The following is a 26,679-nucleotide window of genomic DNA, read 5'->3' on the forward strand; positions in this document are numbered from 1 at the left end:
TGAAAAATTACTATTCCATAAGTAAAAGATACAAATGCTTAGTAATTTTTTTTAAATTTATGATAGCATATTCACTGAAGAGGATATACCATCTATTCTCTTTCTCTCACACGTGTGAACAAACAAAGCGGTACTTGTTGCATTTACATTGGCAAATGGAAACTGAAATTTCCGAACGGGAAGCATTTCATTCGATAAATAGTAACTTTACGCATCGAATGAAATATTTTAATTAATTATTTGGGTCTTTATTTAGGAAAGCGATTCATTTGAAAATCACCTATTTCACTCTCTTAATGAATAAAGTAAAAGACCCAGTACCCAATCAGGGAACTACAGGGAGAGAAATGTCAAGTAAATATGCCTATGCAGCATAGTAATAATTACATTACTCTATAGTTTGTATAAACAATCACATAAGAGTGACGTGACACAAACTGTAGAGTAATGTAATTATTACTATGTTGCATATGTATATTTACTTGACATTTCTCTCCGTGTAGTACCCGATCAAAGAGCTAGTACCTAATCAGGGAACTAGTACTCAATCAGCGAACTAGTACCCGATCACTCATGTATTTGTATATCTATATATACTAAATTTTACTATGTGTAAATATACAAATACATGGAGTGGTCGAGTATTAGTTCCCTGATCGGGTACTGGGTCTGTTATTTTAGTAATTTTTTATTTCTGTCAAAAGTAAAAGCTATCGGATCCCATTAGTAGTTTCGGGTGACTTTCCACACTTTTTTTTCCGTATATCTATAATCGAGTTTGAAAAGTTATCCGAAATTTGTCTACTACTTAAAAGTATTGCACAGTACACATCATGAAATTTATCATCATCAACATCTACTCGAGCAACATAAACATCATCTACTAGCGTAAGCTTACTATACACTACACATAATATATATTAGTAAAAGCAAAGCCAGGACGTGAACGTAAACGTGAACGCTAAATGCAGAATTGAACAGGCTGGACACCTCTCAGATGACGTCAGTGAGGCCGCGGGGCCCGCCGGGATTACAGACGAGATCAAAAGGCACCGCCCGACCGACGCGTTGGGTAGGTGCGCAAACGCGGACGACCGCGCGATCTACTCTGGGCCCCAAAGCGTGTTCAGACCTTAAGCAGAAAAACCTTCCAGTATATCAGACCTTTAGCGAAGCCGGTTACATACATCCATCCATCCATACATACATACATATATGTATATGTATTTATATATAAGGAGCCTAGGTAAAGATATAGTAGTGTAGTAAAAAAAAAATGATGATGACAACAATGAGATCTAATATAAGACAACGCCCAACTCATTCCGATCTACAGATCTATACTTTTTATCTTAATACTATTACGAATGTATGTAATTTATATAATCATCTTGCCCACTTGTTCCTATTCCAATTTATAAAATTATTATTTACTGTATAAGTGTATGAGGTAAAATAGTAAAATAAAACAGTTGCAAAAGACAAATGATCATGCTAACCAATAATTTACTTATTTTTATTACTATTTTTTATTAAAAAGCATTCATCAAACTTTAATTGCCGTCATTCATATATATGTACATTAAGGACTCGTAATACATTAAATAAATTTACTGTGCATTTTAAAACGTCATCGGTTTAATAATAATTATGAATCCAGCACAGTGTTAAAAGAACAGATGAGTCATTTATTTATTTATGAATGTATGCATATATCAAGATATTTACTTATTTTATTTTATTTTATTATTTTAGTTAATTTTAGTTTAGTTGGCAGTCTGGTTCATATATAACGCGCGTACTACGCGCTAAATAATTACGGGTTGTTTTCGACAAAATTACATGCCTTGAGAATTTACAAGCGTTCGATGATGATGCGGTGTCTTCGCAAAGTCGCTTATCCTTTGCTTCCTTCCGCAATTAGGTTAAACTTTTAACTCTCTTTCTCTCTCCCTTTCTTTCCCATTCATTTTGGGCAGTCTCTTTTGGGCCTTGTATTATTTATAAAGAGGTAAACAAGAAGGAAAGAGAGAGAGTAACAGCAGACCACCCTGGTAAATGCAATTCAACCAGCGTTTTTAAAATAAAAATACCACGACGCGATAAAATAATTTAGAATATGAATTATTGATAACCAGCAATTGATTTCCCGCTATCATGTTAATGCTCATGATGAGCGTGAATAAAAAACTCGAGGCTTGACGATAAAACCCAAAGGGGTTCAAAAATTAAATTTCGCGCCTAAAGTGTCTGCACTGAGAGAACAATTTTTTTCAGGCAAATAAATCCCATATTTGAATGGACCCAATGAATACTTATTTGAGACAAATATATCCCATACGAAAAAGATATATATCCGGGCAAATCTGCATATATGAGACATATTTATATATATGTTGCAAATATATGCGACATATTCCAGGTTTGCCCGGATATATCCAGATATATATTTTTTTCGTATGGGATGGTTCATTTGAATGCAATAATGATTTGTTTATAGTTAACAAATATGTATTTGAATGGTGGTACTGTAGTGCCATTTGTTAGCTACAAACATATATACATTATTCTTTATTAGCGAGTTATTTTTTTTACAGAAGCTAGAACTTTTTTTTGTCTATTACTTAAAATTGTAAGGAAAATGATGGAGTTCGATAGAGTTCGACTCTGCTCATGACTCAGGACTTGGATACTCCAACTCAGTTAATGTATATAAGAAAAAGGATTGAGTACGTGCGGGACGCATGTACTTAGAGATATATACGTTGTTCCAAGTTACCTGGGCTTCAATCAACGTGCCGTCGCCTCAGGGCAATCCGATATCAGACATTAGATACCCACGTCTGAACATGCTGTTCCACCGCCCACCGCGTGTAGTAACACGACTTCATATATGTTGTAAACGCACTCTTATTTTTACCCTTAAACGTTTCATTTATATATTTTTTCTAAAATAAATTACACAACTACACTTTGTAGCAAAAGTATTACTTTTAATATAAAAATTTAATGTTGTAAATAATAAAATCCCGATTGAAATTCTTTGTTAAAAACGTCGCTATTGACTATAGAGAGTAATTCAATTTACAATTATGATTTTTAAATAATTTTGAACCCGAGGTCAGTCTTTATAGACTGTCATTATAAGTTTTATGGTGATGATGATAAAATGAAATAAATATAAATATTATAAGTGAGTAGTAGTGATGTAAGAAAATTGTCTACCGTCGGCTAACTCCATTTTATTTAACTCTATTAATGTCTTTTAAATGATTATTTCATTTTATTTTTGTAATTACATCAGCTTATGTATTTTTATTTTTAAATTTAAATTAATTAAGTATTTTTTAAAAATTATCTTCTATTGAATTTAATATGAGGTAATTATCTGCAATGTAATTTATAAATAAATTGTTTGTATTTAAAAAAAAAAAAGTAAATACCTTGGAAAGGATATCCAGTGAAGTATGGTGCCATATTGAGAGTACTGACAGCCATTTAGTTTTTACAATTAAAATTTAAAAATCACTACACCAAACAATTGTCTCTTGGGTGTCTATTGAAAAATTTAAATCACTATTAAAGTGTCCACGAACTAAAGCGACTGATTCACAAGAAACTCGATCGAGAGATTCAAACAATGGCAATAAAAAATGATTGTTTATTATCAATGGTGATAATAATTGTTGTTGTTGTTTTTGTTTAATGAAATTATGAAAAGTGTGTGGATGTTTCCTTGGAATGACAAGTTAAGCAGACCTGCTAAGCTCGGGGTCTCAGCTACAACTGGATTCAGAAGTGGGATCTCAGCCAGTGATTTCTCTTGGCTGTATCGTGACCAAAGAGCGACCACCCGGGAAAAAGGTAGGCCGCTGAGGCCGTCGTAAAAGGAGAGACTCCGCCTCTTCTTTGGGTTTCGGAGCGCGGAATTGTTAAGAATAAGACGGCAAGGACGAGGAAGACGGGGATGGAAAATTAAAAAGAACGAGAATGGGAAGCTGTGGTGATGGTAAACCGCGAAAGAAATCTACAGACCACGCGCCTACCACTAACGCATTCACGATGCCGAACATTGGTTTATACTACTGTTCATTTTTTTTTTTATTTTCATTTTTTATTTTATTTTATTTTTTTTTTTTTTACGATACCCAAGAGGTGGTCTCAGGTTTTGCTCCGCCCGAACGTCTCCACCTACTCCCACGCAAATATTATTTATTTTTTTACGATTGCACATTCAGATATTTATCATATTTATGTAAACTCTAGTTTAATGTTTGTTATTATTCACAAAATTAAAACATATCCTGGAAATTTTTTTTCTGCCCTCCGGCCGGAAAGTGGCAACTTTCGGGCCGCTGCCCTAAACGAAGTTGCAACTTTCCGGCTTCGTCGAGCAGAAAAATAGTATACGCACCTTGGCCAGTAAAAAAGAAAGCCTCAGACCACATGTTTGTCAGCCTCGGCTTCGCCTCGGCCAACAATTACATGTGCTCTGAGACTTTTCTTATTTTACTGGCCTAGGTATGTAATATACTATTTGCAGTAAAAAATTTTCTTATGGAAAAAAAATTTTTTTGCGGCATATGATTTTTTAGAAATAATTTTGTAAAACAATAATTTTGTTGTTTGTAATATTAAAAATAAGTAGATGTACAAAAGTGTAATACTCAGAGGATGAATGGATAAAAACGGTATAGAGACACGTGCCGTGATTGTAGTTTATGAGGAGCTGATTGCAGAAGCGTGGGACGGGTGCAGACGTGAGCTGGTATGGATATCACGTGATCCTACTTCCTTTTCTTGCATACATTGCAGGTCTGTATACTTGTATTACATATACAGGATATGCATGAAATAAATGATAAAAGTTGAGTTTTAAAAATGAAAAGAGCAAGAGAGATAAGAATTAAGGTTGCAGTTTGTCGGCGTGTCTCAGTGTTTCATAATCATTAAGATATGCATTATGGAATAATGACGAGAGAAGTGCGACATGGAGAGTTGGTTGTGCACCGTATCTGATTAGGAACTTGGCGTTGGTTGAGTACATATATGTTCTGTTATTAGGCGCTGAAAGATGACTGGGCATATACATATATGATAAATTAAATGATAAAATCCAGGTTTACTCTCACCGATGACAGTATTTAATATATTTATGTACTTATAATGCGAGCACTTTTCAGATGACTTTCTTTTTTGATTTATCGCGGTCTAATTTTATTTTATTTGTCACTGACATATTAATCCGAATTAATTAACTGTCAAACTTGTGAACGTATTTTTTAGTATAAATATTTTTATGAGTTGTAATTTTTTATTATTGATGACAGATAATTATTTAATATTTATTTCATTGGGTATGTGATATTTATTTCTAGAATAAGTTAATTCATACACACAAAAAAAAAAATTCTCGACTGAAGGTAAATATTCTTGATTCAAGAAAATTTTTTTGGAGACCTAAATTTTCTCCGATAAAGTAGAAATCTTCTCCAACCAAGACGAATTCCCTTGGCTCAAGAAAATCTTGACTTGGTTTCCGAAAACGTTTGTCTTCAAAAATATTTTCTTGACTCAAGATATCTGTTTTTTCTGTGTACATAGAAAAAAAGAATTTCTTAGCGCAAAAAATTATTACTCGGCCCAAGAAATTTTTTCTTTTTTGAATTGAACATAAAAATTTTCTTGCATCGAGAAATTTTTCTACGGAAAAAAATTGTAGCTGCTACGAAAACTGTAAGGTAAAAGCTTCTATACCCACTCAGTACCATTAGTCACTCACTTTAACTGTTTGAGGCGTTTTTTTATAATTTTTATAAAAAAAAAATTACAACTTAAAATATTAGTATTGATAAATAATTATTTGTGAATCTAAATATATTAAAATATGATGTATCAAATTATTTTATAATAGATTATAAATTTAAATTAAATGACTGTTTTCAAAATCGCGCTCAGCCGGGCATTTTTTACTTTGATGTTCATTCGTTAGATTAAATTTAGGTTACGTCAAATTTTTTAAGAATTGTTATAACTATATCTTATTAAATACATTTTTAAAATTCATGAAATTTTATATTATGAAAGAATAAAGTAGTATAGTTTATAAATTATTTATCCAAATCAATAAACTTATCATAGTTTAATTGATATTGTCTTTGAGCGATTATGGGGCCATGTGTTGGTCGAGTAATGGTACATCACAACTTTTAGTGAGCGACTATGGGTACACTCAAGGACCTTATTTTAAAAATTAATAATAATTAATTATCAACATTATTCTTCAAACTTAAATTTTATTCTAATACTCGAAACTTCAAAAAATAACTTTAAAAAAAAATATGGTTTTTTTCATTTTATTTATTAATTTATATTGAGTGATTTAATCTCACTCCAATGAAAAGTGAGCGGGTATCCCTATTATACCCTGCTTTTACCTTAGTTGAGGTTACTACAAGTTGGAGTAAAGAAATGCCAACTCCAACTTGGAATAACTTCAACCACTTGTGTAGTAATGTCAGTACTATTTATGTAGTATCCTTTTCAACATATCGGAGTACTCATTACTACAATGTTTTACTACAATATTGTGATTAGAAGAACCACAATTTTTTTTCCGTGCAGTCCTAATAAAATTTTCGTCTTCAATTCATAACGCAAAATATTTCTTGCGCCAAGAAATTCTTTTTTTCTGTGTACGTTGAAGAAAAATAATATTTACAAATTTCCCTAGAGCAAGTTCCATCATGTGTGTATTATTTAAAATTTAAATGTCTTGGTTTATTGTCGTCTCTAAAGAGTAACCAAACTTGAGTTAACGTCTCAATCATAACGATTGTCAAAAAACTCCCAGGAGTAATATTTTTTTTCTCCATTGAATAGCTAGGTTGAATATGTCTGAGGTTCAAGCAAAATATACGAAACTGAACGTAACATTTAAATTTCAAGATAGCAACGTTCGTTACCCCTGCTGGCTTGCATATGATGGATCACATTAAGTTTTGTCCTCTCGTATATAGACTTAAAAGGTGGACATGCACATGTATACGTACACTTCACTCTTTATAGTATTTCGAGAGAAAAAATATATAATAGATCAGTAGGTAAATCGTCGTAAATAAAAATGGATAAAAATTTATCACCAAAATTGTAAGATTGTAAGAAAGAATGAGTGTTTACGGAAAAGGTGTCTTTGGAGTGTTTTCCCTATGGGTTTTAAAACTGGCTAATTGTTTCCATTGACTTTTCGTCCACAAGAATGAAAATATATTATGAGGATAAAGAATGAAATGTTTAAGAATGAGTATTTATTGTATGGTATGAACTCATGTACTCGTTCACTGCGGTGTGCCTCGTGACAACTATTACTCATGCATTGACGTATTTTGACAAGTCAGTTTAAGAAATAATACAGAAACACAGTGCAGCGATAGCTAGAATAACCATCTGTGTATTAGAATACTCATATACGCTCTGGTCAGCTACAACTACACACTACTACTGAATACCCTACTACCTACAAGAAAATACTATATATGAAAGATACTCCCAACGGACTATCCAACAATTTGTATGACAAACAGTGGGCGTTATTTCTTGTAACAATTAATTTTACTTGATATATGCTTACAATAAGTTAGAAGTGAATTCTTTTGACAGGTACTTCCTAAATACATCCCTATAACAAATTTAATAATTAAATTAATAGAAAAACATAAGTAACAAATGGTGATGGCTATAAGTGATTTGTAGAAGAAAAAAAAAACTTGATTTACATTCTTCAATGAAACAAAAATAATAATAAAATTTTTTCAATATTTTTCAAACCTGCACGGAGGAAAATGTTGGCTCGAAACTTACTATTTTTATTACGTTGTCGACCAAATTTGAAACAGGAAGTGAAGCATCCAAAAAGTTATTATGCTCTTATTAAAAATTATTATGCCGCATCACAATTATTATAATGCATGAAAATAATTGTTATCAAAGTTTATCGATAAGTTTCTTGCGTAGTAAGTATTGTGATACAGCACAATAATTTTTCGTATGAGCATAATAATTTTTTGGATTCTTCACTTCCTGTTTCAAGTTTGGCCGACAGCATAATAAAAATAGTAGGTTTCGAGCCAAAATTTTTCTCTGTGTGGTGTATCATGAATTGAATCGATATTTGACTTCGATATTCTCATCGAATAGTAGGTTATATACGTTAATAATTGCAAGGGTTTCCACACGGAAAAATTATTCTCTGTTGAAATGCTACAGTGTCATAATAAAGACGGACCATGTTGGCCACCTGGCGGAAGTTGAAATAAACACATGGAATAATTGCTATGGCCATAGTAAAATTTACAATGGTTACAGTAATTTGTGATATAGTCGTTGTCAATTTTATTATGGCCATAATAATTTGTCTGTGTATTTATTTGAATTTTTGCAGGTGGCCAACCCTATCCAAAAGTTCCCATCTTAGTGGATTCTATGGGAACTTTTGGATGGACAACATGGTCGGGCTTTACTATGACAGCATAGCATTTCAAAGGAGAATAATTTCTCCGTGTATGTATACGATAATGATAACGACAACGTCGACGAGTGGGGTTAAAACATTTACACCTGAGTCTCTGAAAGTAGTATTATACATGAGAATAATCTCTTTCTCTGAGGCGTGCGCGAGCCTCAAGCCGCCGAAGGCCGTGTAGCACTACTTATATATATATATTTCTCTCGGGGTCCCTTGAGTTAGCCCGCGGTTAATTGCCGGCATTTAATGAGCACTCTTTGACGCGCCGCAAACCGCCAGGGTAAAAGCCGTAGTTGCTCGTAGTCGTAATGGTCAAATGCTTCAGAGAGAACTTTGTCCCTCGTACACCTCAAAACCCCTTATCAAAGAAAAGTATTTAAACATTCCCGGTATTACTTCATATTTATGTTATTATTATATTACACTTATCGTTTATGTAATAACCCTGTCCGGAAGAATAAAGTTTTTCTTTTTTTTAAATTTACTGAAGCTGAGTTTGAGAGCAACTAAATGTACTTCGTTCCCTTTTAAAGGCTAATATGTTTGTATATGTACTAAATCCGTGAGATTTATGTTAATTAGTTGTAATTAAATATAATAAAGAGTAAACTTATAATACTATGCCTCACGACCTGTTGGTAGCAATTAAAGACGTACTACTGTAATCCGTGCAATCGTTAAATATTTAATCAGTTATATATACATATTTTATTTTGTTTAAAATTTATTTATTGTAAAATTTTAAATTATACCGAGTAAATTTGCGTGATATCTATCAAATCCGGCTTATAATTATTCTGAAGAAAAAAATTTAAGGATATTATTGACTTCATTCCAAATTTATCGGGGAGTAAAAAAATGAATGAAGAAATGCTAATCTTTGTATTGAATACAATCAATTTAGAAAATTGAAGATTCAAGTGAATTTGAAAATTTACGTAAACGAAGAAATTATTCTTGTTTTAAATGCTATGGTATGCCATAGTATAAAGCCAGACCATGTTGGCTACCTGACGGAAATTGAAGTAAACGCATGTAAAAATTACTATGGCCTCAGTAAAATTGACAAGGATTATATCACAAATTACTGTAACCATAGTTGATTTTGCTGTGACAATAGTAATTTTTGCTTGTGTTTAGTTTAATTTCTGTTAGGTGGCCAACATACAGAAAGAGAGGATTTTTCGACGCACGAAATATTTTGCACACAGAAAAGAAGGATTTCTTGGGATAAGAAAAAATTTTCATTATGAAATGATAACGAAAATTTTTTCTCGCCCCAAGAAAATTTTCGTTTTTAATTCATAATGCGAAAAATTTCTTAGGACAAGTAAAAATTTTCTTGACGTGAGTAAAAGTTTTTTGCGCCAAGAAATCATTTTTTTCTGTGCATTATAAAATGAAAACAAAAATATTCTTAAAACTAGAAAAAATTTCTTGGTCGGGCTTTATTATGACGCCATAGCATTTCAAACAAGAACAATTTATCCGTGTACTTATGTAATTACAAGTGAATAAAATGTAGTTGGAACTTTTGATACCGGACGTTTATATATACGCTTATATAGCGTGTTAAAAAAATTTGTTCGACCTGGTTACTATTTCGGCCGCCCACAATCCCACAAACTACCCCTCGATCAATTTTCATTCACAACTTTCCCGTGATTAACAATGCCATGTCACGGATTATGGTCATGGTTGACTGCCACGAAACTTGTGTTTGAGAATACATACACAGACCACACGCAGGTATATAAAAATTTTAGAGTACAGAAGCTCTAAACAGAGCAGAGTTTTGTAGGTGTTCTAATATATTTTAGCTTAAGGTTTATCAATGGATTTGTATGCACATGGGAGTAAAGAAATAGAGATCCATATTAGGCAGGTATTGGTAGATGTTGCCTCTTTGATAACAATCGAGCTATTGACAATTGTGGTCAGTAAATCAAGATGACGGTACTTTTGTCGGCCAGGATCAAAATGGCGGCATCACGGTACCAGTCTTTGAAGAACCCGTGTGCCGACGGGTATTATTGTCATATAAACGATTCAAGTGCCTTAGAACACGATGTACACAATGAAATACAAACAACGAGGAAAAGGACGCGTAAACTATTTTCAATACGTGTTGTAACGCGTTTTAATTTTCTTTTTTTAATTAAATAGGGGTTCGAAAGAGATAAATAAATTAAATACAATTGTGAGAAAATTATCCTAAAAATTTTTGGGCTCACATAAATTATTATAAAAATTTTATTATTTTTTTAGGTGTTGAATTTTTAAGAAAATAAGAATAATTTAATAAATTCAATTTTAATTTTGAAAGAAAATTAATTTTTAATAAATAAAAAAATGATTGACTATGATGTTGACTCTACAATGCATCGCATAGTCGTTAGAAATTTTTAAACCAGTGAGAATTGATATAAATACTGGGGAAATTATTTCAATACCGTAAAAAAATAATTTGTATTTCTTTGTGAGTGGGAATGTAGCAGACATGAGACAAATTTTAAATTACAAATAAACGAATTAAAGAATTGAAAATATAAAAATTAAAAAATTCACATTCTCATTTTCAAATCCTATAAATGCGTATTTGTTTAATTTTATTCGATTTTTATTTAATTTACTCAGGGCCAGTTTTTCAAACCAAGTTTATTTTTAATCCGGGTTTAATTATCATTGCTGGTATATCTATATATTATTAATATACAGATTACTAGCAATATTAATTAAAACCCGGATAAAAAAAACTCGGATTGAAAAACTGAAGTTTTTTGAATTTTTTAAATGTGCATATTCTTCTTTTTTTTTTTTTTTTTTTGAATTAAATTGTTAAAAAAAAAAATTTGAAAATTGCTAATTGTCTGTCAATTTCAGGATCGCTATTTTTTTTACACATGAGTGTCTCAAAATTGTTATATTTATCAAAATAACCAAATTATATGTCACTATGAGAGGAGTAAAATGCGGATCAAGCTTCTATGAGCAAGTCTCAGAGAATATTATTTAAAAATAAAAAGTGTCATTTACTTACCCAACGTTATTTTATTTTTTCTGATTTCAAGACTTGGCCATTTTTTTATTTACTGTCTGGAATCTTCTATTTACTGACTTTGCAACTCGCGTACCATTTTCATGAACCATCTCTACGTTTTTTTTCAAACTAATTGCCATCAGTGTATATTTTCAATCACTTAGTATTTAATATTTTATTGATCACTATTTCAAAAAATTATTTTTATTTGAAAATATCTAAATATTTTTTTAACCTCAATTAATTTTAATTAAAATCCACAACCACTCAGGTTTAAATATAAAAAATAACCTGATAATTTCAACTCAATTTTTTATACGGTTCAATAAAGAAAATTTCAAGTATTTAAATGAATACAACATTCCCGAGAGCATTAACGATAAATTTAATGGGTAATTTGCTTGAAAGGGTTAAATATGTATTGTCAGCATAAGTGTTATTTAGCTGCAAGCTTCACTGCAGTCTATTGTCTTCTCCTCCTTGTTATCCCCTCCAATTTTTATTCGAGTCAGCGGTGATTGGGTCGTCATCCCCACTCCCAGCAAAATTTAAATTCAAATTCAAATTTTTGAAATCCAGCTCTGTGATTGATCGAGATCAAGTCGATAGATTTGCGGAATCGATAATCGCCCCCACAAAGCTTCTAGAACTTTCTCAATTGTTCTCCGGCCATCTTGATGCCATTCTTTCGAAAAAAGTTGTCGGGTTTAATCCGCGGACGTGTTGTTAAATTATTTTTTTATAATATTCGTGATTATTATATTAAAATTTATCGCGTATTCATTTTGTTGTATCGTCGTGATTAAATCCAACATATTTAATAATAAAATTATCTCGCCACGAATAATAATTCAATTAAAAATAAATTTTGTGACTAAAAAAATTTTCCTGTCGAAAATTAATCGTTTCGGTTCAAAGTCGCGATTTTAAATTCAGTTTCCGGGTCGTTATTTTTTTTTTTTTTTTTACATTTGAATTTAATAAATTTCTAGTGAATGTGAGTGATAATTTTTTTTAATGATCCTGAAGTTAGCAGACATTTAAAAATTTTTGAATTTTCGTTTTGCAATAAATCGACTGCAAAAAAATAATATAAAAATATGCACATGTAGAAAATTTAAAAAACTACAGGTGCAATTTTTTCAAATATTTTTTTTTAAATTTTTTATCGTCTAAAAAAAAATCCAAAAATTATTAAACGTCTGCTAACTTCAGTATCATTTTTTTTTATCAGTATATTTATTTTAAATTTAAAAATTTACGGGAATATTGAAGTTTGTGAAAAGTTTTTTTTTTTGTGCAGTGATTGTGAGTGAGTGAAATTAGTGTTTGTGATAAGTTATAAATTATAAGACGATCAATAGTTTTTTTGAAATTCATCGTCATGATCGAGCAGAAAAGAAAGCGGCTGCCATTTTGTTTCCTGCCAACGGTAAGCGTCTTCCTGCTGCTAATTTTTCAAAACAGCGGTCGGTAAGTCTGCTTTCTTTTATTTCTACTGTGTATAAATGTTCACTTACATATTTGTTTACATATAAATATATGTATAATACATTTTATTTTGGTTATGTTTCAATTATTTTTTTATCACGTCTTCTCATCTTTCAATAATTACAAAATTATTTAATTATTGTCTGTCGTGAATATTTTAAGTTGTAATCACTCAGGAAACTTTAATTTCACTTTTTAAATTTATAATTATACATAAAACTGACGTATATTTGTGTGTAATTACACATGATTGTTTACGACTTTGGTCTATTGATGACATCCGTCACAATTTTCAAAAATAAATATCAAAATATTCATTTTATAAGGATGGGGAAAGAAATATGAAATTTTGACATATTAATTATTAATTATTGAATTAATTATGTGAGTATTTAAAAAATTAGACGTAATACAACTAGACGCCAGTGAATTTTTATTTTTTTCATAAACACGCGGGATATTGAATAAAATTATTTTCAAATTTGCAACTGAAGATTTTGAAAAGTCCTCGGTATGGATTTAAAAAAATTTTTTTGTATTAATACTTCAGCTGCTGCTTTAATTATGAAAATATTTTACAAGATTTAAAGTAATAAAGTTTTTTTTTTTGCAGAATCAAATAAATAATTATTTCAGCTTTAATCAGGGATCCAGAATCTTTTATTTATTTATATACTAGTATCACTAGTTTTATTTCTTTAAATTTCCCATAGAATTGAATGATCGTAAAAATTAATTTATAGATTTATTGAAAAGAAATCAGAGGTAAAGTTATGACGGTAATAATTTATTACAAAATATTTTATAATCAGTAATTTTTGTTTATTATAAATCTCCATCTTTATAGAATATTTAGAATAATTTGACTTTTATTATTTTTAAATTTAATTTGCTTGTAATTTGTAATGAGGCACAATTACTTTGGCATTAATTTCAAAATGTTGAATTATTACAACGGAATTCGATTTCGTAAATAGGAAAGAATTTCTTCGGTTCCTTTGACTAATGTATCGTGACGTGGTTGTTTAAAACAATTCCCCGACAGTAGTAGAGTCCTAAATGATTAAAATTATTATTAATAATGAATTAAAAAAAAAAAACAGTAACGTGATCTCCAGTATATTGTGTGACGAGGGATGAGACAAAACTATTTCAGACCAGGGTGAAGTTGGCTGACATCACCCGCAGGCTGAAATCGTCTTTCATCCTGAGTTACACACTAGATTTTTCATGATTACCTGCATTGGAACTCAGTTTCAGTGTCAGCAGCCAGTCAGAATCAAGTTAATTTAAGACCCATGGAGTCATCAACTATTAAATTGTTATTTTCAATTTATAATTAAGCAGAAACTATAAATACTATTTATTATTCTCACTAATTTTTATAAAATTGAATCACAGTCAGAACTACCATTTACGTAAATAAAATTAATGCTCTGAAATTACTCATGGACAAATTACAAGTATCAGAGTTTAAATTTCGAAAGCCTTCAGTCAAAATGAGTATATTACACTCCAAGGGAGGAAAGTAGGAATTCCAACCCCCGTGTCTGATTGGTAAACACGCGGATTGGGACATCCTACATTCCCCCGGATGTGTATACATTTTTTCACCATACCTACACCTGAAAGCTTAAATTTTTGCCTCTGTTTAAGGAAAGAATGGCGTATGCGCTAATTTTTATCATTCGTCTTTTCATAAAAGAAAAGAACGACTTTCTCCCCTCTAAACAGGGCGGGAGTTCAAACTTTCGGTCCAGCTATGGTGTAAACATTATTTGTTTCTTTCTAAGGGACGAAACAAGTTTGTTTCTGCCTGCTGATTGAAGGCATTCACAATTAACGCGGGATTGGAATGAAATTATCTTGTTTCGATTGGCTGTAGAAACACTGAAACTTCGTTTCGATGCTGGGATCATGAAAAATAAAATAAATATGCAAAGCAATGGTTTGATAGCAGTAATGAAACAATAAAACACTTTTTACCACACTCGATAAGATGACAATCGTGGCGATGACTTTGCACTGAGCGTAACAATGCGTAACATGCAGTGAGATACAATGCTCAAGGGTCCAACATCATAATATGTATTTCTATATATATTACTGATGGTTTACGATATCTTAACTATTCAGGAAAATGAACAAATAATCAACTAAAAATGCACGGGTAAAAAAAAAATTTATAAAACATTTAATAGCTAGCGTATCTTAAATAATTCAAATATTTTAAATTCACTCGAATAAACATTTTTTTTCACAATGATCATGCACGACAAATAGGACATTGATACTTTTATTTGCTTATTTATTTATCTACCTGATATTTGTTTGATTTCCCAACTCGGGAGGCACATTCCCAATGTCGTTATTCGACAAATCTAATTTAGCTAGTCGTTTTAATTTAGCTAATGATGATGCGTCTATTTCTTTCACGCGATTGTCATGAACGATCAGTATTTCCAAGTGACTTATATTATAAATACATTCAGGTACCAGCGTAAATCTATAAAATACAAAAAATCATCAATTGTCTTCAAGTACGATATCGTTCACTGAATTAAATTATTGACTTGATAATTTTTTTTTTTGAATCTTAGGGCCAGTTTATCAAACCGGGTTTGAAAAACTGGTCCTTAAAGTAAAAAAAGAAAATCATTTTTTACTGTATTAGTATTGAATTAAATCATCTGAAGTGAATCGAATTATTTGAATAATTTTATAAAATTTTGAACTTACTTATTATGGGAAATATTAATTTCACGTAGAAGTTCTAGCATTCCAATGCTATCTGGTAGATTCGTCAATTGGTTTTTACTCAGGTCCAAGTATCTCAAATGACGGCAAAGCTCGCCGATCCACTCGGGCAATGACACCAATTGATTGCAAAATAATTTCAAATCTTCAACAGATTTTATCAAATTTAATTTGTCCGGCAATTGCGTGAATCGATTGCGACTTAAATCAACACACGTGACTTTAGCTTCACTTGCATCTTCCAAAACATTGTCAGGTATTTGCTCAAGATTCTGAGCCGCTAAACTCAGTAGTTTTGTATGTTTCATCATGTATCTAAAAATATTACAGAATCAATATTAGCTTCGATCCACACTAAGAATATTTTTATTTACTTACTTGTCAGGACCAGGGATCATAGTAGGACATGGTGACGATGATCGACTCAAATCTACAGAGTCGGAATCAAAACCTTGTCTCAAGTGTCTCAAAATTCTTGGCGTTCCGCATTGAATAATATCTCTTCTTATATTTTTAATTTTATTTCCATCAATAATTAGATGCTTTAAATTTGGCATAATGCATAATGAGTTTGACACACTAATAAAAAATCAATTGTCTGAGCAATAAATAATAAAAAATCTAAATAATTAAATAATTAAATGAACATACAAAGTTAGTTTGTTTGAGGATAAATCAAGACGTTCTAAATTAAGTAATTTAATGATGTCATCAGGGATTGTTTCGATTTTATTATTTGCCATCACAAGAGATTTTAATTGGCCAATACCTTCTAAGCATTCCATTTCAAATTCCTAAATAAATTAGTTACATGCAAGAATATTTTAAATTAGTGATTATTTTAGTTTATTTCGAATGATAAACATGCACTGTACGTACAGTTATTTGATTATTAGAAAGATAGATTTCACGTAAAGCAGTACAACCAATTACATCAGGAAATACAGACAAATTATTGTCTTGAAGATTAAGGATCTCTAGTTTTCTCATTTCACCCAGAGGAGGAGTTACTTCCAAATTATTAGAACTTGCATCAAGTTTTTTTAAAACTATTAAATAAATAATTATTTTATTTCATTAGTACACAGAAAAACAAAATTTACCTGACGATCGGAACCTTTTTCGCGTAACGAAAATAAAAAATTTATGTAATTCGGCTGCTTAAGGGTGACCTAAGGAGCAGTTCCGAAAGTTGGGGTCAGCCTAAAATTTTCGGCTGATGTACCAGCACCTGTATGCGAAACGTTTCAGAAGTCTAGCCGTCCAGTAGATTTTTTATTATCGTTGTGCGAAAAAGGTTCTGATCTTCAGGAACATAAAAAAAAATTTTTATTAGAGCTAAGGAAAATTTCTTGGCACAATAAATTTTTTTTTGCCATAAGGAAACTTTTTTTCGCCCCAAGAAAATTTTGATTTTCAATTTATAATTCAAAAAATTACTTAGGGCAGGTAAAAATATTTAACGTCAAGAAATCATGTACCTGAAGATCGGAAAATTTTACGCGGAAGGAAAAAAAATCTACTTGATCTAGTTTCTGAAATGTTTCGCATAAGTGCTAGTATGTCAGCCAAAAATTGCAGGCCGCCCCCAACTACCTAAGCAGTCAAATCACAAATTTCTTTAATTTTCGTAGCGCGAAGTTTCGATCTTCAGGTAAATAAGAAATCATGTTTTCCTGTTCGCAGATCATGTGCCTGAAGATCGAAACGTTTTTCGTAATACGAAAATTTGAAAAATTTATGTAGTTTTACTGCATAAGAGCAGTTCCGGAGATCGGGGGTGACTTAAGATTTTCGGTTGACATGACAGCATTCATATGCAAAACATTTAAGAAAACTACTGATCCAGTACAATTTTTACTGCCAATTTTTTTTTTTTTTTTCATTGCGCGAAGAACGTTCCGATTTTCAGATACATCGCAGATCGTAATATTTTGTAAATAGATAGCCCACAAAGTATTAGTATTTTTTTAAGTATTACTATTGATGATAAAGAAAACACACCTCTCATGCTCATAATATCCGGTGGTAATTCTATCAACAGATTGTGATTTAAATCAAGATTACACAATCGCACTAGGTATCCCAATCCAATAGGCAATTTCGTAATATTATTATACGACAAGTTCTAATCAAAGAAATTTATTAAAACATAATTATTTTCAAAAATAAATTTGAATAAATCATTTTATTATTTTATTACTCACTAATGACTCGAGCATAACGAGATCACCAATTGATGGATCCAACTCTTTAATATTATTGTGGGATAAATTTAGCTGCCGTAAATTTTCCAATGTAAATAAATTAGTATTTATTTTATTCAGGTTATTGTGAGATAAATTTAGTTTCCTAAGTTTTAATAGCATTCGAACTTGATCCGGTAATTCTTCAATTAAATTATCATGAAGCTGCAAATAAAAATTATTTACTTTTTAAAGTAACTGCTAAATTTCAAAAGTATTAATACATTTAGAAGCCTTGAAGTTGTTAAATTAGCGTCTGACTTTCAAGGACTGTATCTACTGACGTGGAAATACAACTCGTATAAAAACTTTTCAAATAAGTTAATTAGGCTTTTAAATATTTATAATATTGATTAAATATTCACTAACATCAAAGTCAATCAGATCAGATAAATTTTGAATTTCCGGATCGATAGATGTCAAACTATTTGAAGAGAGATTCAGTGTTTTTAATGATTCTTGTTCCCACCAACGGTCTCGATCTTCATCAAAATCTAAATTCACATGCAGCTCTTCGATCTCTTCCTTCGTTAATTCATTTATTGTCCATACTCTCCGCGGAACTGGTGTACAAAATAGTTTTATTTAGTATTATACTCACTCTATTGTATATAAATCAATGAAAATATGTAAAATAATATATACCCGTAGATAATCCTCTTGAAGACAAATTAAGCTCACCAGTTTTACGAGCAGTGATGATTATTCGCTCAGACAATTCATTATTATCATCTTTCTTTGTTCTCTGTTTGAACACTGATAGATGATTGACATACTTTTTACGCTTGTCAAAAGTTATTTTACGTTTTTCAACGCTCATTTTTATATTTATTGCACTTTTCACGTCAACTTACTCGCACAACTAATATTACTAGCTCGGAAATCACTTTAATACGCAATGAACTGTGTGAACTAGTGTCCATGGCAGTCGTCGATAGCTTAAGAAACTTCCGCCGTCCATGAACTTGAGTCGTAAATAAATAATTCTAATGTAAGGTAAGGGAAGACATGTTAGACTGAGTGACGACGTACTTAAATCAATATGTGTTTCATAATATGTTACGTTACTCTGGGTACAAAGTGTACAATTATTTTAGTTACTACTGTACATACTGGTTGTCGGCACATTCTCTTATCAAAGATATACTTAAATTTAAGTATCTTAATAATGCATTTATTTTTTTTTTCAATCAATCATTTTACCTGTGCTAGAATTATTGAATAGTTTGGTAGTAAAAATTCATTGCCTATATTTAATTCAAAAAGGATTTAAGAATATTTGCGGTCTTAACTGTCGGCAAAAGCGGTTTCGTGTTAAATTCATTGAAGAGTAACATATGTAGGATAAGCAGGTAAATGAATTAACAATTATTGGGTAAAACAATAGTTAGTTTGTCAAATTGTAGTAAGAAAGTTGTTAATGTTTATTTAAATACAGTGAAAATTTTTTGTCTAATTACTTCGTTTTGAAAAAATCATTTTGTAAAAAAACTCAATGGGCTTAACATTAATTGTTAGTTAAAGTGTTTATATAAACGAAAACAAAGATTTGCTTATTTCCAAAATATTTAAAAATTGAAATTTTGATGAAAATTGCAGTAATTTTTAAAAGTAGTCGACCCTTTTTTCTCTGACACCCAAGAAGATGAACGATACTGTCCTTGTTGCACTTGGACAGTAACGGAAATTTCGTCCACGTTTTCCTCTTGAACAAATAGACATTTTTGAAAAATAAAAAGATAGATTTATAGCTTATAGAGTAATGTATCGAGTATCATTCTTAATTTTGCCTTTAGTGTTTTCGTTTGAGAAAAAAGTTTTGATAAGAATAACTACCGAGCCTCCTTAAATTAATTATTTTGGACGCAAATTTTGTCTGATCATTATCAGGAATAAATTTTTTGAGTAAAAATAGATAAAATAAAGACTCAAAACATTTAACAACAATAATAATTGGCAAAAGTTAAGTGCAAAGGTATGATGACGAAGAAACAGAAGGAAAAGTGACTTTGCGTGATAGCTCATGCTACTTTCGCGTGTCGAATTCTGATTTGCTTTGTTGAATCAAGTATATACCGTAGCCCTATCGCGTTTAAAAGCAAATGGGTGGTTGCATTTTTGTATTTTCTTATATATCTATCCATAAATCTACTACCTCAAACTCTATTCTTTCATTATTAACCCCGACGATAAAATTGCTGATGCAATTTGAATCCACTATATAATATTATTAACCACCACCCCACGGCTACATCTATTAATTGACTTTTTAACACGATAAAACGATTGATGGAAGCAATGATGATGTTGCTTCTTTTGTTAAAAACTCAAATATCTGTTTCTTTTGTTATAACTTTACAACATTTAGGGAGCATAATTTATGACATCAGTATACCGTTATAGCACTTTTGACCGATCCTTATTTTTTTGACCTTCTTGGCTCGTTTCTTGAAATATTCAACAGCTATAACATAACGACTTAATGACTATACCAATTTAGATATTGAAATATATATGAGTTGTTGGTAATTTATCAAGCCGTTTAGCATGTCAAAACAGGAACTACTGAGACATTGGCAAATTGAACACCTTGCGCCCACAAAAGACATTTGTAGCAGATTTAAATTGCGATAGTAGTTAAATTAGTTTCATCAACTTTTTCTTCAGTGAGTAGATCGAAAATCGCGTGGTCGTGATTTAGACTCATTCAAAATTACTTGGCTTTATGTATATATTTATGTGTATGTGTCTATATATACACATATTTAATCATGTGTATAAATATATACGTACATATATATCTGTATATATAAATGGAAAATACTAAGAGGGAATTTTTCGTAGAACGTGACTCTAATGGTTGCTTTCGTGCATTTGGGCAACCCTTATTTTCTTTATCCACGAAGACGTACAAAAGCAGAATGAGAATTGACGTGGTGCTTCATTCTCGTTGGGCCGATGAACTGACGCCTGCGTTTCCCACAAGACTCTGTATATGTAAACGCAAATCAGTTCTCTCCAATATACATCTCTATTCTATTTTATATCTAGTGTATTATATTTTAATTTACTTTTTTACTTTATATTTATCCTCGTTTTTTTTTTTATTTCTCTTCGACGAAATTTATATGGCTGCCCTAGTTTTGAATATTGGAATTTGAATACTTCCTTAGGGACACTGAGACGACCGCCGTGTGCTTTGCTCTGATTCCTTACGTTTTCATTTCTTTACGGCGGTTAGAAACGATATATTTAAAAAATTTTATAAATTATTATTTGTTGAACTATAAATGTCATGAGATTCTTATGAATATAAACAAGTTTTGGAAATTTTATTTTTTGGTTACGTATATTTTTATCAAACTTCAGTAAATATTGAATGTTTATGTATCTTGTATATATTCTCGATTAAGAATTCGGGTGGGAAAATTGAATTTACGTTATTTTATTTAAGTCGAATGTATTTTTGAATTTTGAATTTTTAAATACTCCACATATTGAATATTCTTCAGTTCATCAGACAATTGCATTAGTACATTAAGAACTGAAAATAGATTATTTCTGGTTACAATTGATTGGAAAGGCGATATGTAGGTTCAAGTAAGCTTATTAAATTACGATCATTTTTCGTAACAGAAGGAATGTCAGAAATATTACTACTACAGAATTATCTGTTGATAATTCTGAGAGAGAGTTGTATAAAGTTGATTATTACTTACAGGTAAAATGAGAATTACGATATTTATTATTTGTTATTCGATTGTATAATTAACCTCGTTTTGCTTAATTTATTTTAAAAGTAATTTTACTTTTTTAGTAACTAAATATTTACCTTTGAATAAAAAATAATTCCCTATTAATTATTCTTATTTAACTCAAAGTTACTTGATGAGACACATTTTAAAAATCTCACTCGACTCATCGTTTCACTTATTATGCAAACACGTGACGTGATGTGCATATGGGTGGGTAACTGTGACCCAAGTATTACGTAGAGGATTTAACAGACGTTATTTTTCGTGTTCAATGACGTAAAGCTCGGGCTTACGGATTTAGAAAGAAATAATTTTCAATAGGGCAAAAGATGCATCGTAGCATGAGACTTATAATCACGCCTACGTGTCAATTTTTACACGCGGCGCAACTGCATCAGTACGGACACGTGCTATTCTCAGTCTTACGTAGGCATTCGATACCATGTGACGCATTTCCTTTCGTTTCACTTGCCCATTTAATTGTCTACGTTTATGTTTTGTCGTCATCTTCTTTGTGAAGCTATTAAAAAATGTCAGATTTTTAAAATGACCCCTACTCAATGGCTGTTTGTGCAATGTCCGATTTTACAATAGCTGCATCGGATTTATCGAGACTCGGAAAAAGTTATAAAAATTGTTAAGACATTATCGATTAGTTATTGATGGAACAAAAATTAGATTCCAGTCTTTGAATGTACCAGAAGTATTGCAGTATTAGCAACAGTAGTAGCTTGTTCAATTTTTTTTTTCCTATTTTTTATTGTGCGCTACTCTATCCAAGATTATATTCAAACTGATTCAGTGAGTGGTGTACACTGCGAACCCGTGGGATATCGAAATAAACCAGTTTTAGATATTCCAATAGATTCGGTGAGTGACGTATACACCCACAGGTGAATACTCTCTGTGTGACAAGAAGAGAAGATTGGATATGGCAATACGAATTGAACAGTTGAAAGAGTATAAATATATATATATTTATTTGTATTTGAATGCTCATATCTGTAGAGTATGTATAAATGTATATACACATAACCCACACACAGTAAACTTTCGGGTTCAATTTTTCGTTTGAGGATTTTACCATCAGTTTGATATATTTATGGTTAAGCGAGAAAATTTTGTTTATTCCAACATGTTATTACGATTTAATATAAATAATAAAAGTACAAAATGAAATTTAATTATTTATTTGCTTGGTGTAAACAAACATTATTTGAAAAACCGCATTTCGCTTCAAATTATGTAAATGATAAAAATTCATCATTTGGATTTATTTTTTTTTGTTTACTATTTGCTTTTGATTTTTTTCCCTTTTAGGGAAATGATAAATTTTATTTTATAGCTACGTAAAATGCGATATATATTTTTGCTTCTTTTTACTTTTAATTCTTTTTCGGTCTCAGTGACATTTTGCCGGAGGGTTGAAATGCGACATTTACACACGGTCGTTTTTATTTTTTTTCATCTTCATGACTGTACTTTTCCGCTAGAATGGCGTACGCAGGATGTTTGTGGGTTGAAATGTACGTACATTTTTTTTAGTTTGCTTGTTGTTCTTTATTTTATTTCATAATTTTTTTTAATGTTACTTCAGTTCATTAGTATTTACAGTAATAAATAAATTTAAAGTATATCTTGACAATTATATGCATCGTATTCCTTAATATACATAATCTAAAATTAATATTATAAAGACTATAAAAATTTTTCATTGAAAAATTAAAATCAAATATATTTTTAAATTTAATTTATGCTACAAAACTTCTGAAAAACTTTTATTAAATTAAACTATCGATTTTTTATACATTAAGTTAAATATTTTCCGACTGAAATAAATAGTCGATCAGAAAAAATTATTTTCGGGTGAAAAAAATATTTCTCCCATAAAAGTATTTTTTTCTCAGCAGTGTTGTAATGAATAAATATGCAAGTTTGTATATATGGGTACGCGCGTTTGTATGTATGTGTAAATATATATGCATATATATTCATAAATATATAAATTTCACGAGTCAGGGTTTATTTCTGTTTGGACGGTCACGTAAGCATTTCGTAAGCTAAAGCGCTAAAGTGGTAAAACTTAGTTTGCTTCTCAAGATTGGCAAGTTTCATGTTTTCTCGTTCAGTTGCTCAACTTAACTTCCGCTACTACGGTATGGTAATAAATCAACGGTATTTCCATGGTGGAAATGCTATTCCCCGTTGGCGTTGTGCGGCCTTAGGGCCAGTTGACGTGTTGGTAACATTTGCGCACAATAATAATGAACAATGGACTTTGGTAAATGAAAATGCAAATCGAGCGGTGGTGGTGGGCTTATGACTTAGAACTGCTACCGTATATATACTGCTACCATATATATATACATATATTTAAACACATACACATGTAGATAAATACTTAGTTGGCAGTTGGTTATGTGCTCTGGGCGTACTATTGTCACCTGGTGATTCGTGACTTGCAAGACACTGAGTGACACTACGTGTGTTACTATGTATGTATATATGTATATATGTGCAGCAGGTATTAATAGGCACTTTGAAAGATATGTGTTATTATGGATTATGTCTTTCGTCTTGGATATTATACTCCAACATATTGAGGTTGCAGTGACAGTAATCTCAGAAGATAATAAAATAATTTAAAATTAAAAATGATCGTAGGTCATAAAGTTAATACTGATAGCCTCATTAGTGGCATCTTGTAGTAAAGATTCAGTTCGCTAATAAATTTAACGATCATATTGTATAGTATAGTGAGAAAAGTAGTTTTTTAAGTAAAAAGTATAATTAAATGTTGATTATTTGAAATAGTTGTAAGTTTAATTCAATCTAAATGCTTCTCGATTTTAACTTTCGGGTCTTGTGACATAAACTTTCGTCTTAGTCATGCCTTTGAAATGGTATAACATTTAATCACTCCAGTGAACACGGCACTGTGTCTCTCTTTAGATCTCTTCAGTGACTCAGTACTTCCAGTGGTTTAATCAATATCAAACTGGACGTATCTTGAAATTTATTTTATCTATTTGCAATTCATTACTATTCGTCAATAGTAATCACGGTAAGTATTTTCATCATCGTTTAGAAATGAACTTATATCGTGTAATTCTTGTCTTCACTTTGATGTCAAGTAAGTCAAGATATATTTATTAAATTATTACAGTCGGACATCGTTATAAGACTGCGCGTTATAAGACTCTTTCCCTCAATTTTTTAAAACTCGCTTGGAATTATTCCCTTACCAACAACTCAATGAAAATTTCGCACCCAAAGCTCGCTATAAGACTAACGAACAGTACGACTAAAATCGTACATAAAATGTAGGGGAGGAGGCGGCAAAGTAGGCCCCTTCAAATTTTCAAATCTTCAAAAAATTCGGACGGATAATAAGCTTATCGAAATTTCTTATATAATGAGGGCTAAAATAGACCACCAAAACTGTTCATTGAATATAATTTATTAACAAAGTTAAAGATAATAAAATTACGTTTTAAAGTTATATCGCAGCAGACTATTAAAATGACTTTTTTTTATTAAAATACAATTGTTTTATAGTTATTTTCAAATATCACACGTGTAAAGAATAAAAAATATCAAATCCGAAATTTTTTGGGGGGCCCACTTTGCCACTGATTTTCGATTTTTCAATTTTAATGGATGCAGCATAATGAAGTGAAAATAAGTATCAAGGGTCTAAAAAGAAGTAAACGCGTAAAAAAATGAATGATATTATAATTATTTTCCTTAAGGGGCCCACCCTGTCCCCTCTCCCCTACATACATACAGATTGTGGACTAAGTAATTTATTTTCATAAAGAATACTTAAAATTTTGTCGTTTCACATGATTAATTACGAGAAAAGAACGACAAAATTCTATTTATTTATAATTATACATAAAATAGATTCATGTTCGATAGAGCAAAGTTGAATCTAATGCATAAATGAAACGCAAAACGGCGATAGTCTTATAGCGAGGCTTGGGCGCAAACACTGTAAAGCCTAATAGTGGGGGAACTTCAATTCTAAGAATTTTTTCCTCTACGGTCCCGAACTAGTCTTACAAAGAGGTCCGACTGTATTTTTATACCAATGTAATTTATTGTCATGACTTTTGCAGTTATTTTTGCATCAATAAAAATGGTACAGTGTAATTTGTGTGATTGCAATCATTGTGACGATGGTAGTAAAGTAATCAGTATTCGGGAAAATAAATTAAGTGATGATGACGATGACGTTGATGATAATGACGATAAAGAAAATGAGAACATTGGCAATGACAATGACAATGCAACCTCGTTAGAGTATCAATTGGAATTGAAAGAAGATTTTGATGGTGATGGAATTTTCACGATTTGTGCACGAGATCGTGACCATGAGGATCGATCTTTTCCGAGTATTTGTCACATGTTGTGTCACAATTCTTGTACTGAATTTAACGCCAAAGAAAATAAAGAAAGTAATGGAACGTACGACGTGATGGCGTACAGAACGAGTAAGCAATGAGGATCATTTATCAGTTTCTATTTTCACGTCGGGCTCACAACACTTTCATAAATATCACTCTTTTTATATTCATCTATACATATATTTTATTTGTTATTTATTGTTTTTTTCTACTTTTTCATTTATTTATTTTTTATAGATTATTATAAACTCCATGATGGTCCTTGTCGGAGATATTATACGTGATCAACAGCGCGAGTAATTTAAAAAAATAACACTATCGATTTACTATGGAATATTTTGTTTGATAAGTTGTAAAACTAAGTACTTTGAAATGTAATAATTTATTTGAACAAAAATTATTTTTATACCCAAAATTCACAAATAATTGAGACCATTATAATTTGAATAGATAAAGT

At 30.9% G+C, this 26,679-nt stretch overlaps 3 protein-coding genes and 1 long non-coding RNA gene across 8 annotated transcripts in view; 2 read left to right on the top strand and 2 right to left on the bottom strand.

The window, feature by feature from the left end:
• The window catches only part of LOC130668358 (protein gooseberry), a 58,431-nt gene extending 46,737 nt beyond the window's left edge, over positions 1-11,694 (bottom strand). For 2 of the 3 annotated variants that reach the window (XM_057470607.1, XM_057470608.1), the window contains exon 1: positions 3,444-3,818. In XM_057470607.1, coding sequence (XP_057326590.1) covers positions 3,444-3,498 — 55 coding nt within the window. In that variant the 5' untranslated portion in view covers positions 3,499-3,818. Of the gene's footprint in view, positions 1-3,443; positions 3,819-11,564 lie in introns of those variants that run through there. The other variant, XM_057470609.1, reaches the window with a different exon arrangement.
• A 1,408-nt stretch (positions 11,695-13,102) lies between these two features.
• LOC130667589 (uncharacterized) lies at positions 13,103-15,074 on the top strand. The gene is made up of 3 exons (XR_008989865.1): positions 13,103-13,439; positions 13,669-13,820; positions 14,941-15,074. It is a non-coding gene; the product is annotated as an uncharacterized LOC130667589 (long non-coding RNA).
• On the bottom strand, positions 13,856-19,089 carry LOC130667585 (leucine-rich repeat-containing protein 40-like). Of its 2 annotated transcripts, XR_008989864.1 has the most exons (11): positions 18,704-19,089; positions 18,428-18,621; positions 18,020-18,223; positions 17,817-17,940; positions 16,692-16,861; positions 16,464-16,606; positions 16,191-16,391; positions 15,795-16,127; positions 15,376-15,561; positions 15,042-15,211; positions 13,856-14,110 (listed from the first exon to the last, which is right to left on the bottom strand). XR_008989864.1 is itself a non-coding variant. In XM_057469250.1 (10 exons), the coding sequence occupies exons 1-10, from the start codon at positions 18,876-18,878 to the stop codon at positions 14,005-14,007; spliced, it is 1,836 nt and encodes a 611-aa protein (XP_057325233.1). In that variant the 5' UTR covers positions 18,879-19,088; the 3' UTR covers positions 13,856-14,004. The 2 variants fall into 2 exon arrangements, 1 of the variants encoding a protein (XP_057325233.1); XM_057469250.1 differs by lacking the exon at positions 15,042-15,211 and having other exon boundaries at positions 18,704-19,088.
• A 5,216-nt stretch (positions 19,090-24,305) lies between these two features.
• LOC130667588 (uncharacterized) lies at positions 24,306-26,679 on the top strand. 2 transcript variants are annotated; one of them, XM_057469253.1, is made up of 3 exons: positions 24,306-24,877; positions 25,935-26,309; positions 26,460-26,679. In XM_057469253.1, exons 2-3 carry the CDS (start codon positions 25,955-25,957, stop codon positions 26,504-26,506), a joined length of 402 nt encoding a protein of 133 aa, XP_057325236.1. In that variant the 5' UTR covers positions 24,306-24,877; positions 25,935-25,954; the 3' UTR covers positions 26,507-26,679. The 2 variants fall into 2 exon arrangements, with proteins under 2 accessions (XP_057325236.1, XP_057325235.1); XM_057469252.1 differs by having other exon boundaries at positions 24,310-24,946.

The sequence above is a fragment of the Microplitis mediator genome, chromosome 5 (genome assembly GCF_029852145.1).
Source record: "Microplitis mediator isolate UGA2020A chromosome 5, iyMicMedi2.1, whole genome shotgun sequence".
NCBI classification, from domain to species: Eukaryota; Metazoa; Arthropoda; class Insecta; order Hymenoptera; family Braconidae; genus Microplitis; species Microplitis mediator.